The sequence below is a fragment of the Triticum aestivum genome, chromosome 1A (genome assembly GCF_018294505.1).
Source record: "Triticum aestivum cultivar Chinese Spring chromosome 1A, IWGSC CS RefSeq v2.1, whole genome shotgun sequence".
NCBI classification, from domain to species: Eukaryota; Viridiplantae; Streptophyta; class Magnoliopsida; order Poales; family Poaceae; genus Triticum; species Triticum aestivum.
In genome coordinates this window covers 546,320,833-546,334,804 of record NC_057794.1, presented here as the reverse complement: position 1 = coordinate 546,334,804, position 13,972 = coordinate 546,320,833, and the positions used below count along the sequence as shown (strand labels likewise).

Below are 13,972 nucleotides of genomic sequence, written 5' to 3'. Positions count from 1 at the left end.
ACAGTTACTAACGTCTTTCCATTTCTTCTCATCTTTGCATTCATCATTCACATGCATACCAAATCGTTAAGGAATGACATGTATAATTTGTCTCGTCTGACACTGAGGCCAACATTTTTATTACACTTAATTAAAATAAATTGTTTGTTGCCAAACATGCATTCATACATGTCATCATCCAAGCAAGAAACGGAAACTAAATTCCTACTTTACATAGATACATAAAGACCATTATTTAATTGAAGCCTATAGCTGGTGTGAAGCTCCAATGTGAGAGATCTGTAGTTTCAACATCGACTTCAATTCCATTAGCTACCTTAAGTTTTCTTGCCCCGTGAGTTATAATTTGGGTCATAACAAATCCCTACAAGGAGTTAACAAAATGAGCAGTTGCAGCTGAATCAATCTACCGTGACATTCAAGAGAAATCAACTTAAAGTGCTTCATCAACAAAAGTGATTTCATCAATATCTTTTTTGTTGAGCCATTTGAGAAAGTCTGGGCAATCCCTCTTAATATGTCCTGGGTGTTTGCAAAAGATGCAAAGTCTCTCTCTCCATCAACATTCGTAGCATTAACATTAGAGAGGGTTGGAGGAGCAGAACGAGAGCAACTTGAACAGAGAGGCAAACAAAAGGACCATGTTTTTCATGTTAACTCTGCGAAGAGAGAGCATGAAACCATGGCAATCATAAGCTCAACAAAAAACAAGTCCTCAAGAAAGATGAGCCAAAGCCCAGGGATGTAAAGAGCCAAGTTGCTATCGTTCGGCTCCTCCGGCTCCCGCTAATGTTAATGCTACGAATACTGATGGAGAGAGACTTTGCAACTTCTGCAAACACCCAGAACATGTTAAGAGGGATTGCCCGGGCTTCTCAAATGGCTAACAAAAAAGGTATTGATGAAATAACTTTTGATGATGAAACAATTTATGTTGATTTCTCTAGAATGTCATGGTGGATTGATTCAGGTGCAACTGCTCATGTTGCTAACTCCATGTAGGGATTCGTTACGACCGAAATTATAACTCAAGCGGCAAAAAAACTTAAGGTAGCTAATGGAATTGAAGTCGATGTTGAAACTGCAGGATCTCTCACATTGGAGCTTCACATCAGCTACAAGCTTCAATGAAATAATGGTCTTTATGTATCTAGTTAAGTAGGAATTTAGTTTTTGTTTCTTGCGTGGATGTTGACATGTATGCATGCATGTTTGGCAACAAACAATTCATTTTAAATCAGTGTGATAAAAATGTTGGCGTCGGTGTCAGATGAGGCAAATTATGCATGTTATTCCTTAATTATTATTTTTACGTATGTGAGTGATGAATGGAAGATGAGAAGAAATGGAAAGGCGTCAGTAATTCTTCGAAATTATGGCACCACCGTTTGGGCCACATTACGAGGGGGAATGGAACGCTCTGATACCAATGTTAAGACATAATTCTTTAGGATAGCGTGATAGAATTGTTCGGCCTAGACATTAGATCACCTAAACATGATTAACATAGAGGTAGATTAGGAACTTATTACCAAGTTCCCAACTGTGAATGGACTCATTGCTCATTATTTAACACCTGGTGAACCTCACCAAAATGGCATGGCTGAGCGTCGCAATCACACCCTTATGGATATGGTGTGAACCGTGCTTAGCTGCTCAAGATCACCAGTGAACCTTTGGATGGGGGCATTAAAGACAGTCATGCATGTGCTAAATCTTGTTCCAACTAAGTCAGCAACAGGCACACCTTATGAGATGTGGACAAGAAAGAAACCAAGCTCAAATTACTTGCGTGTGTGGGGCTGCCCGTGCTAAAGCTAAAGTATGAATCCACAAATTTAAAAGTGGGGCCCAAAGACAATTAGTTGATTTTTCAATGGGTAAGCTCCTAGAGGAAAGGGTTGCCCACGTCATACCACCAAGTTTGTGGACATCGGGCAAGCGGTGTTTTTGAGGATAATGGAGTCACAAAGGCTAGGGCAATTGATCTTGAGGAGAAGCGGGTGTATGTTCTATCCCCAATTATCCAAGAGAATTTTGTCCCTAGGCGTAATATGCATGAGACACCTACTAGTGATCCTAAACTTCACGTGGATCCTCGGTACAATGAGGAGCTTCGGCCTAATGAAGGTCCTCAGCATGATGAGGTTTCTCAATCTACTGATGATCCTCAACCTGGTGTTAATCCTCGTCCTCCCCGTGCAAGAAGAAATGTACAAAGTAATGAGCCTGTGAGAAGATCACAAGGTTAAGGAACCATCCCAAGCGACTTTGTCACTTACATGAGTGAGGATGTAAATGACATAGGGAAGGTAGAACATCTGGTCTCATATAAGGAAGCTACTGAAAGTGAAAACTTGTCCAAATGGTTGGTTGCCATGAAAGACGAGATGAAGTCTATGAGTTCAAATGATGTTTGGGACTTGGTAGAAGTTCTGATGGAGCAAAAAGGCAAGCTGCAAGTGAGTCTAAAAAACCAAATATGATACCAAAGGGGACGTCAAAAGATTCTAACTTCAAAGCAAGACTTGTAGCAAAAGGTTTCGCACAAAGAGAATGATCTATTATAATCAAACCTTCTCACATGTGTCATCTAAAGATTCTTTCAGAATTTTCATGGCACTTGCAGCTCATTATGATTTAGAGCTACATCAAATAGATGTCAAGACATCATTCTTGAACGAAGATGTGTACATGACATGACCTGAAGGTTTTGCCATGGAAGAAAAAAAATACATGGCAGATCATTTAAAGAAATCCATTTATGGCTGGAAGCAAACTTCTTGACAATGGTACCTCAAGTTCGATAAGATTATTAGAACTTCCGGTTTAAAAGAAAATGAAGTGGACATCTGCACTTCTGGTTTAAATAAAAGAAAATGAAGTGGACATCTGCATATATGTTATATTCAATGTTCCAAATATCGGCCAGTTAATCAGCATCTCGGTCAGTTAATCGCTATTCGGACCCCTTCCGATATGAAAAGGCCCTATTTGATTCATTAACTGGTAGGGGCAGTTTATCAGTCTGACAAACCGATTTATCGGCTGTCAGGCTGAATTATCGGTTGGCCGATAAACTGCCAGGCACTTTTTTGGCCCAGGCAACAGCAAGGTAAACCCCTCTCCTCTGTTATGTACCACACTCCTACTGCTGCTGTTCTGCACTTGTGTTCTTGCTTCTGTTGTGCTCTCCTTTGGAACATTGGTGTTGCTGCTGTGCTGAATATGGTACCAGTTAATTCAGTTAATAGAGCCCTAGTTAACCTATTAAGCCTAGGATATATTGATAGGGCCCTGGTTAACCTACCGATAAATGGGTTACTAATATATTCAGCTATAATAGGGCGATTCACCGATTTATCCATACAAAGCACCCGACCAATATGGTACCAGTTACCGATATCCTGAACATTGATAAATTTAAAGGCCACAAAGAAAGTATTGTGTTACCTGCAAGGCACTAAAGATTTCATGCTTACGTATAGAAGGTCTGATAATGTGGAAGTTGTAGGTTATTCATACGCTGATTTTGTCGGGTGTGTGGATAGTAAGAAATCCCTAAACCACTAACATTATACTGCGATAATGAACTCGTAGTTTTCTATACGAGTAACAGCAAGTTAAGTGTTGCTGCCAAGCACATTGACAAACAGTATCATGTTGTGAAAGAATCCATGATCAAACTATTAATGTTAAGCATATCAGTACGACAAGTATGCTTGCGGATCCGCTCACTAAAAGCTTAACACCCACTATTTTTCATGAGCATGTAGCCGGCATGGGATTATGGGAAGCCTTCCGATCCTAGAATTATGGGACCGTTAACATGAACTACTCCCAATAAGTAATATTTTTCCATTTCAAAACAGGATGCGTACTATAAGTATTGACGTTCAACGACATTTCATTGGTTGTTGTAACACCTTACTTTCATATATTATTCCTATGGACAATGGGCAAAAGTAGTTGAGCCGAGGGGAATGTTGGAATTGATCTACGAGACTACGACCCACTGGGATGGAAGGATAACATAACGTAAAGGGGCCGAGCCACGGACCAACGTTTGTGCCCCTGCAGATCTACCTCTCTGTCTAATCATGTTTTCGCGATCTAATGCCTAGGCCTAAAGATCCTATCATGTAATCCTACAGAATTATGTCTAACACATGCAACATCAGATTACTAGGGGTTTGCATCACAAATAGTCAATGGCCTAATGCTGCTGTACTCCTACTTGTGAAGCAAATCACCATAAAATTTATTAACATAGTCACAGAAGCATCGCTGCAAGAACCCAGCACTGTCACTCGAATCTATAGGCCAACACTCAAAATGCACTAGATGCCAGACACTTCCCACCCACATGCCGTAACCTGTCTAGCACACCGAGGTTCAGTTAACACAGGCAGAAGCACTAAAAGAGCAGATGTGAACCCAAGCGGGGGCGGCGGACTCACGTGGCGCTGGTGGTGTTGTAGAGGCGAATGGAGTCGTCCTCGCTGGAGGTGACGAGGAGGTCCTCCTTGCGGTGGAAGTCGAGGCAGCTTATCTTCCCGGCCTGCCAGCCGATTCGCCGCGGCAGATTAGCGTGGGCAGAAGGAACAAACAGGGGGGCGGGCTGGGGGGTTAGGCAATGAGTCTCACGTAGTCGGTGAAGACCGCGCCGATGGCCATGCTGCGGACGATGCCGTCGTCCAGCTGCGACAGCGTGGCCGCCATCCTCCGCGCCGCCGCCGCCGCCGCCCGCCCGCCTTTCGGATCTCGTGTTCTGGGTGATGTATGTTCGGTGGAGCTGGCCTGGCGCCGGCGACGCTGGGAGTGGCGGGGATTGGCGCGGCGCGTGGGAGAGGAGACGGAGACGGAGGGGAGGGAGATGAGGGGCGTGCGGCGTGGGAGCTCGAAGGAAGAAGAGAAGCCGAGCCCGGAGCAAACTCTCTCTCGTCGGGGAGAAGAAGGGCCTGATGGGCCGGCCGGTCTCTCTGGTCTAGTCCTGGCCAAACGGGCCAGCCCGGCACGGCCCGGCCCGGCCCATCGTAATCGTGCCTGGCCCGGCACGGCCCGCCAGGGCACGATTACTATACGGGCTGTGCCGTGCCGGCCCGCGTGCTGCGCCCCCAGGCCCAGGCATGACCAATAAATAAACGGTCGGCACGTTTAGCATGGTGGCCTGCATATTTTCAGCCTGTTATTTGACGCACTGAGCGTTTTTAGCCTATATTTACATGTTGGGCCATATATAGATATAAAAAAAAATAAAAAACGTAATCGGGTTGTGCCGTGCCGGCCCGCGTGCCCAGCCTCAGGCATGACCCAGGGCGTGCCGCATGCCGGGCCCGGCCCGTTTAGCTCATGTCATGCCTGGCCCAAGGCGGGTCGTGCCGGCGTGCTCACGGCCGGCCCATTTGGCCAGCTATAGTTCTGGCCATCTTCGTCCCAGCCCTGTCGGTCCACCCAGGCCCGGCCCTAAAATCCAGGGCCTAGGCCCGATGGGCTTGCCCGTGGGCCGGGCTTGGGCCTGAGTTTTGAGCCCACCAGCAGGGCCTGAACGGGCTTGGGCTTGGCATTTTAAGGAAGAGGCCCAGCCCACGGCCCTAAGCCCTAAGGGCTTTTCAGGGCTTTTTACCAGATGGGTCGGGTTGGGTCTTGAAAAGTAGGCCCGATGGTAGGGCCTGGGAGGGTCTGGGCCTCGGTTTTCTGTCATGGACTTTTAAGGCCCGGCGCATGGCCAGATATACTCTGGTCTAGCCGAGCTGAAACAAAACTATAGTTCAAAAAAACGTAGGCGTAAATTGTGCGTTTTACCACCGCCTTGCGTTTTACTGACCAAAGCGTATGCTTATGCGCAATTATGCGCAGATTAAGCGTAGTTATGCGCAATGCGTTTTGCCAACGCCTAGAGCCTATGCGTGCTTAAGCGCTTGCTTAGGCGCGCCTTTTTAAACTATGAACGAAACACGCACGAGTTGAACGACCTGGCGTGACTCAAAAAAAAAGGTCGCCCCTTGTCCATAGAGCAAATCTGGCCTTAAAGGTCCACGGATGCGTCCGGTCAGTGACCGGACTTGTCCGTTTGAGCCATACCGTTTGCGATTTATGCATCACCCACAATTTAGTCGAAGAGTCTTCGATACATGTGTTGCGTTAGGACCATCCTGCAGTAGTGTTCTCCAGAGGGTGATTTCTGCTGTTGTTAAGGTTTTCACCTTCCTTGCCCCGATCTCCCTCAGTAGTTTTGCTTCGGGCTGAACCAGGGTGATCCCGCATCACCTCCTGGCCTTGATCTACTATCAGTTTTGAGAAAAGGGGAGTTAGGGTTCCCTCCATTGTCACCCGATCTGAGTTTTCTTTCTCGGGCAAATGTTCTCGTTATGGCGATGGAGTGGTCAAAGGCTGGAGGTGCGCCTGGCCCAAGCTCTGTGCCTGACAAGCCTTACGTCAACAAGCCTTACAACCAAGGCTGGTGTAGGATGAGAAAGAAGCGCCGTCGGAGGCCACTCCTTAGATGGCGGATGCTCGTGTTCACATCGACAAGCCTTACAATCAAGCCTATTTTTTAGGAACTTGCAACCTCCTTGACGGTGTGAGGCTGGCAGGTCCGTGCTTGTTGCAAGCCCAGTTGCGAGGGGCGGGCAGCGGCGGGTGGCTGCAAGTCCGTCAGTGATGGGCGGTAGGGGCCATGTTGGCTGGAAGTCCTTCCACTTCCACCAGGAAGGCGCCATCGCGAGGATCGAGGAGCGAGGCGAGGAGCGAGGGGGGCGACTGGATTCCGCCGGCGAGGGCGATGCAGATGACGTGCTAGGCACCCCCGCGTGTGAGAAGGAGGCGAGGAGTGATGAAGGGCGACTAGAACTATGCGAGGAAGGCGAGGAGCGCGACTGGACGGTTTTTATTGGCGGAACCGTGCGACTATAGGTGCCTCAGGACTGCGCGGGCGTGCGTTTGAAGAGGTGGAACAGTAATTGCAATTGGCACTAAAGATCAGAGTATTATGGGCTATATGATCAGGTGTATGGATGGACAATATGGACTTGGATCTCTGCATTTCGTTCTATTATACGGAGGGTAGTAGATAGATACATGGCATGCAGGGGCGGAGCCAGAAAATTTGGCCAATGGGTTCACTCATTACCTCACTGTGAGAATTAATTTGGTACGAATTAATTAAGTGTAAAGTTTAATTTCGAACTATATTAGAACAAGAGTCTTTTTGATAAATTCTTACAACAAGAGTGTAACAAACAGAATATGATGTTGATTATCGTATACACACACACACACACACACATATAGATTAAATTTAAAGCTAAAGAGTGCAAGACATACCAGTTGGATGAAATTATAAAATCACTTATTTTCATTTTATAAACAAGGTAGTACCCCAATAACTTCATAGCTTCATGGTCAGCTTCTCATCTGCTGAAAATATTGGAAAAAAATGACAAGTTATTTTCACAAATTCAAAGTAAGTACCATCAAGCGAAAGAAGCATGTAAAGCCGCTCACATTTTAGTGTGTAGCTTTTCGATCTTCGTTACCATGAAAAGATCGAACACATCATATGGCAGTAATTTATCCGTCAATTGAAAACTTTGGGAGATTATTTGCAGCGGCATTCGATGTACTGCTTAATTACATCTAACGGATGGCCTAGAAGTGCCAGCATCGTTATCTGAATCGGGTGATCAATTTCTTCTTGGGAAATATTATTGCATACCATAGTACTACAGACAAATCAAAGTTCAGGGGAAAATAATCAGAAAACTAGGGTAAAAGGTAATACCACACAGCAGGGACGGAGTGATCTGATTAAGTTCAGTTTGGACTTCAAGTGCCAGCCACCGCCGACGGCCGACTTACTGTTCTTGGCTTGCCGCCGGAGGCTGCCGATCTGGCGCCGCGATGAAACACCGAGGGGCCGGGTTGGGAAACGAACTGGGGGAACGATAAGCGGCAGCGTGTTGCGTAGGGATGGTATGGAATCATGCGGTCAACTGTCGAGCCTGCTGCGTGGATTTTATCGTAATGGTATTGGGCTCTTTGTTCTGAGAAATAGCTGTAGGCTTTTTGTTGGGCTATTCATCATGTTATAATAAATTTACAATGGGCTAGAGGCTTCTTGCTCGTGCCTAGTTGCTTTGATGGGTTCAAGCGTGCATTTGCATTGGGTTCATGCAAGTGAATACGTGTATATATGGCCGTGACGTGCAAAGATCGTTGGGTTCAAGTGAACCCAACGCCTACACGCTGGCTTCGCCACTGATGGCATGTTTCGATCAAGAAGCAATTTGGATACATCCCCACTACGTCTCGATGCAAGCACATTTTAATGGGTGTTGTATAGAGCACGAATGAAGATCATGATGATCTTGATCACAAATATATAGTTGTAAGAATTAAGTCCTCATGTCGTGTATTTTATTATAAGTGTTTTAGTAACAAAGGTGATTTAAATCCGGTATAAAAGCTGAATTTTAATCCTTTTGCAAAAGCTTGTTAGAAACCTTTGGTGTAGTGCACGTCCTCTTACAAAATCGATAACTCAGGTCACACCTTAGGGAAAGAGGCGGGGAACCTTTTTGCTACTTGTTACCGGATCACTAAAGGGAGTCATCAAACCTTTTTCTGGTGCCGTTGTCGGGAAGAAATTATGTCACTAGTAATTGTGCTAGAGTTTTGTTAGAGTTTTTTTTCCAGATTTTATTATTGTTCTAGTTTTTATTTTGTGCCAAGTGTTACTCAAAATCCAAAAAAATGTTATAGCTCGTAACCTTGAAGAATTTGTTGTTCCAAGCAAGTGAACCAATTCCACAATCTAATGTTGTTTGCGTCGGACGACGTTCATGGCCTCGGGGCGCTAACGGAGAGGGTGCGTGTCCTCCACCGCGTTCGGACGCCAGACGGCCCGTATCGCCTCCGGTGAGGCAGCGACGGCACACCTAGCACCGAATCCATGCGCCATTTGGACGGACGCAATGAATTTCCGACGGAAAGAGTCTGAGCGCTGCCTCGCACGGGCCTCCTCTCGGGAGCAGCGGAGCGCAAGCCAAACATCGGTTATCCTCATCTGGGCCGCGTGGGATGAGGTTGGGGTCGACAGATCTGGAGGTGAATGATTTAGATCCGCTGCCCCCATGTCAGAGATGGTCGGAGATCGCAGGACGGGAGCTTGGGTGGCGGAAAGAGTGGATTGAAGTGGCTAGGGTATGGTCCGGTGAGCGGATGAGGAGGGATATATGCGGTGTCGGATGGGCTAGTGTGGGCCGGGTCCAACATGGTGGACGCGCCTAAGAGCATCTCCAACAGCCGCGGTAAAAAGCGCGCGCGCGGTAAACCGAGTCTTTTGGGCGCGCGGGACGTTTCGGCGCGCTCCAGCGGTGGCGGGAAAATTGCGCGCGCGCGGAAAATGGCGGCAGGTCGCGCTTTTTTTTGCCGCACCGCTTCCGGCGCGCCTATAAAATGCGGTGCGCGCCACACGCCTATTGCATACGCTTCTCTTCCTCTTCCGTTGCCACACGCCCCTCCACCGCTTTCTCGGTTGCTTCCGCTGCCACCCGCGCCACCGCTCCAGCGCCCTGCCACCATGCCGCTGCGCTGCCGAGGAGTGCCGGGCTACCGCGGCGTCCGCCAGCGCCCCAACGGCGGGTTCTACTCGGAGATACGGTCCGGCCAACTCCGGCTCGGCCTCGGCACCTTCGAGATGGCGCACGAGGCCGCCCGCGCGTACGACGCGGCGGCGTGGCGCCTAGGCAGGCTGCCCCAGCAGATGAACTTTCACGATGTCCACACGCTGCAGCAGGCGCTGGACGTCGCCCCGCCGCCTCGTCTTCGCACGGCACAAGACCGTGCGGAGCATGCTGAGCGGCAGAACCGCCTCCTCGTCGCCCATGAGGACGAGCGGGTCATGGCGGAGTGGCGCCAACAACACCCGGAGGACGTATCCTACGAGCAAGCCTACTGGGCAAGGCGCCGCGAGGAGGAGACGCAAAGGCGCCGCGCTGAGCGGTTGGACAGGCGTCGGCGGAAGGTCCTGGCGCTATCCCAGTGCGATGTAGTTGAGAATGGTGGTGAGACATGTGGCTTGATACCTCGGAGTAGACCAGCGAGGATGGCGACGATGACGATGACGATGACGACGACGACTGGGAGTAGGCTGTAGGTGCACTAGTAGTTTTTATCTATGTCCTTGCACTATCTAAATAATTTTTATCTATCTATGCTATGGAACTATGTAAAATATCTATGTATTGTTTTTTCTATCTATGGATTTTATTAAAAAAAATATACACACTATTTAGCGCGCGCTACATTTTAGGCGGCCGCTGGAGCTACGCGCGCGCGCTCAGTTTTGACGCGTCTGCTGGAGCCACCGCTGCCGGCCGCGCCAAACCAGGCGAACGGCACGCGGCAAATGACCTTTTTGCGCGCGGCGCGTTGCGCGGCTGTTGGAGATGCTCTAAGAGCCGCATATCCACCGCATATTTGGGCTAGAAATGAGAAATGCCGGCCAGTCCGAACGTTTGAGACTCGTTTAAGACGTCTGTCTTGATCGCATTTTCGGTGACCGGGCCGGGGGCGTCCGGCTGTAGACGCTCAACCTTGATCCATTTTTTCCCTCATCAATCACACGTGTTACTCCTGTTAAAAGACTAACTAATCCTGGCAAAGCCAGTAACCAAGCACTGGCCCCACCGTGCAGTGGGACAGCAAGAGAACCGCCCGGATCTGATCCAACCACTCCAGCACAAGCCCCCGCCGTCGTCAGTCCCGGCTCCGATCTCCCCTTCCCTTCCCTCACTCAAACACGGCGCGCGCGTGCACAGCAGCCAGAGCCGCGGCGGATCCGGAGGCCTCAGCGGCCGAGGCCCGAAGCCAGCAGCCGCCCGCGCCGCTCGCCGCCCCCCGCCGACCACACAGTCAGGCACTACACCGGCAGATCCAGATCCAGCGTGCCCCGCCCGCATGGCGGGGGCGGTGTCGGCGCTCTTCCTGCTCGACATCAAGGGCCGCGTCCTCGTCTGGCGCGACTACCGCGGCGACGTCACCGCGCTCCAGGCCGAGCGCTTCTTCACCAAGCTGCTCGACAAGGAGGTCCGTGAGCCCTCCCTCCCTCTCCTCTCAGATCTGTGCAGCATCGAATTGCGGGTCTGAGCTCTGCCCTGCTTTACCAGGGCGACGCGGAGGTCCACTCGCCCGTCGTCCACGACGGCGCCGGCGTCTCCTACACCTTCATCCAGCACAACAACGTCTTCCTCCTCACCGCCGCCCGCCAGAACTGCAATGCCGCCAGCATCCTGCTCTTCCTCCACCGCCTCGTCGATGTACGTGCGCCGCCATTCTCACCGCAGCGAGCAGTGCTTCTCTTTAGCATTGCGAGCAAGTAGCAGCAACGGGCATTCTGCTCATGTGATCTGTGTGTCGGCGCAGGTGTTCAAGCACTACTTTGAGGAGCTGGAGGAGGAATCTCTGAGGGACAACTTCGTCGTCGTGGTATGTGGTGCGTTTCTGTGTTACATGAGCTGGGTTTGGTTCAGTTTGAGTTGCTGCCACTGATGTTGGAGGGGCTTATGGACGCCCTTTGTTCTGCGCAGTATGAGTTACTTGATGAGATGATGGACTTCGGGTATCCGCAATACACAGAGGCGACGATCCTGAGTGAGTTCATCAAGACCGATGCATACAGGATGGAGGTCACACAGAGGCCGCCCATGGCAGTGACGAACGCCGTGTCATGGCGGAGCGAGGGGATTCGGTACAAGAAGAATGAAGTGCGATACATTACACCTCTGCCCCTGTTTACTCTGGTTCACTTTGATGGTTATGTGATGGGAAAATTGTTGGCTCGTGTATCGCAGGTGTTCTTGGATGTGGTTGAGAGTGTCAACATTCTTGTCAATAGCAACGGGCAGATCGTGAGATCTGACATCATCGGCGCGCTGAAGATGCGGACCTTTCTGAGGTAACTTCGTGATATCATCCCATACAGTCATACCACAAATTCACACTATGCTTATAACTCAGCTGCTTGTGTAGTAATAAATTTAATATGAATCACATCCATGTAGCTCTGTGAAGATGTAGCTAGATTATATTATCCAACACATTCCTGTAACCTTTAAAATTAGTAGTTGTGTAGTAGCAGTTGAAACAAATTGACAGTGAGGAATAAAGACTAATAAAGTGTATACATACCCTGCCAACTACAACATATGTATTGCAAGTGTGTCTTGAACAAGCAGACTTTACTTAGTTCTCTTTCAGATAATATCATCAAGTTGTACCCGATAAATGAACTGGATTATGTAAGTTACAAATGATAATTGAACTTTGACTCAAACCAGCTGGTTTCGACTTCTGGTCTTTTGGGTTAATGGGTCAAAGTATTATCCGACTATGTTTTCCCTGTATATCCTGTGGGATATATTCATCATGGCTGATATGCATGTATTTGTCACAGTGGAATGCCCGAGTGTAAACTTGGGTTGAATGATAGAGTTCTTTTGGAAGCGCAAGGCCGAGCAACTAAAGGAAAAGCAATAGATCTGGATGATATCAAATTTCATCAGTAAGATTACACGATTACTATATTCTTTTTGTCATAGTAGTCATTTTAGGGTTTATATTGACCAATCCTTTTTTTAGGTGTGTTCGGTTGACCAGATTTGAGAATGATAGGACTATATCATTCGTCCCTCCAGATGGAGCTTTTGATCTAATGACTTACAGACTCACCACACAGGTTTGTCCTTTGTGTTTTACAACCAGGAACTATTTGGTGACATATGAGATGCCAAGTCCTGGCACACATTTGATATTAGTGCATGAAACATCTTGCTTTGGTCCCTCCTGCAGGTGAAGCCTCTGATCTGGGTAGAAGCACAAGTTGAGAAGCATTCAAGAAGCCGGATAGAGATCATGGTGAAGGCAAGGAGCCAGTTCAAGGAAAGAAGGTGCCTGTTTCTAACAATAATAATGTGCCTCTGGTGGCATGAATGACCAACTTACATAGCATTTCTTTTTCTCATTTCCAGCACCGGAACAAATGTAGAAATTGAAGTACCTGTACCCTATGATGCGACAAACCCAAATATAAGGACTTCAATGGGTTCTGCGGCATATGCACCTGAGAGAGACGCAATGGTCTGGAAAATTAAATCATTTCCTGGTGGCAAGGTAGGTCCTGATCCAGTTCCATATGTACACTTTTGCTTCCATGTTATGCTAGGCTGGATTGCTCTAATTCCCTGGACCTATTACTCTATCAGGAATATATGTGTAGAGCAGAGTTTAGCCTTCCCAGCATTACCTCGGAAGAAGCAACCCCTGAAAAGAAGGCTCCAATACGTGTGAAATTTGAGATACCCTATTTTACCGTTTCAGGCATTCAGGTAATCCATCAGCTCTTGTTGTAGATCTGTAACTAGGTAGCTTTGCTCACAACTTTCTTTGGCAGTCTTGCATCCTGCTTATATACCATATTCTTATACTTTTGCAGGTTCGTTATCTGAAAGTCATCGAGAAAAGTGGATACCAGGCCCTCCCTTGGGTTAGGTACATCACAATGGCCGGTGAATACGAGCTGAGGCTTATCTGATCTCTGCTCTAGCTGCTGGAGCAATCAAGCAGTTTGTTAGAGTCTGAGGAGGCGAGGAGCACATGTAGTGCTGCACCTGAATTACGGCGGCAGGATAGATGGCGTTTACCGGCAGGTTGGGGCTCTTGTCCCTAAAGCTCCACCCTTCCATCATGCAGAGTTCTCTTAGTGGTTTTTACCCATGTTTGCTGTAAGTTACCATCCACCGGTACAGTTGCCTAGTTGAATTCTTGTTTTCCAATTCTTTCCTGGTTGATATCACATGTATCATATTGGTTTATTTACCCTATTGATGTCACTCACAAGCTTGGGCCCTGTTTCTAATCTTACTATTTTCCTTCCAAGCTATTTTGATTGGAGGTGTATTATTACCCTCTG

General features: G+C 48.2%; 2 protein-coding genes across 2 annotated transcripts in view; one reads left to right on the top strand and one right to left on the bottom strand.

The window, feature by feature from the left end:
- LOC123065554 (protein ANTHESIS POMOTING FACTOR 1) overlaps positions 1-4,943 on the bottom strand; it is a 7,937-nt gene extending 2,994 nt beyond the window's left edge. The window contains exons 1-2 of the mRNA XM_044488813.1: positions 4,648-4,943; positions 4,461-4,561 (exon numbers count right to left, since the gene is read on the bottom strand). Coding sequence (XP_044344748.1) covers positions 4,461-4,561; positions 4,648-4,722 — 176 coding nt within the window. The 5' untranslated portion in view covers positions 4,723-4,943. The remainder of the gene's footprint in view (positions 1-4,460; positions 4,562-4,647) is intronic.
- Positions 4,944-10,716: 5,773 nt separating this feature from the next.
- Positions 10,717-13,909, top strand: LOC123065538 (AP-1 complex subunit mu-2). Its single transcript, XM_044488800.1, has 11 exons — positions 10,717-11,091; positions 11,172-11,321; positions 11,428-11,490; positions 11,592-11,768; positions 11,856-11,959; positions 12,458-12,565; positions 12,643-12,739; positions 12,853-12,950; positions 13,032-13,173; positions 13,266-13,388; positions 13,496-13,909. Exons 1-11 carry the CDS (start codon positions 10,963-10,965, stop codon positions 13,592-13,594), a joined length of 1,290 nt encoding a protein of 429 aa, XP_044344735.1. The 5' UTR covers positions 10,717-10,962; the 3' UTR covers positions 13,595-13,909.
- The last annotated feature ends 63 nt before the right edge of the window (positions 13,910-13,972 follow it).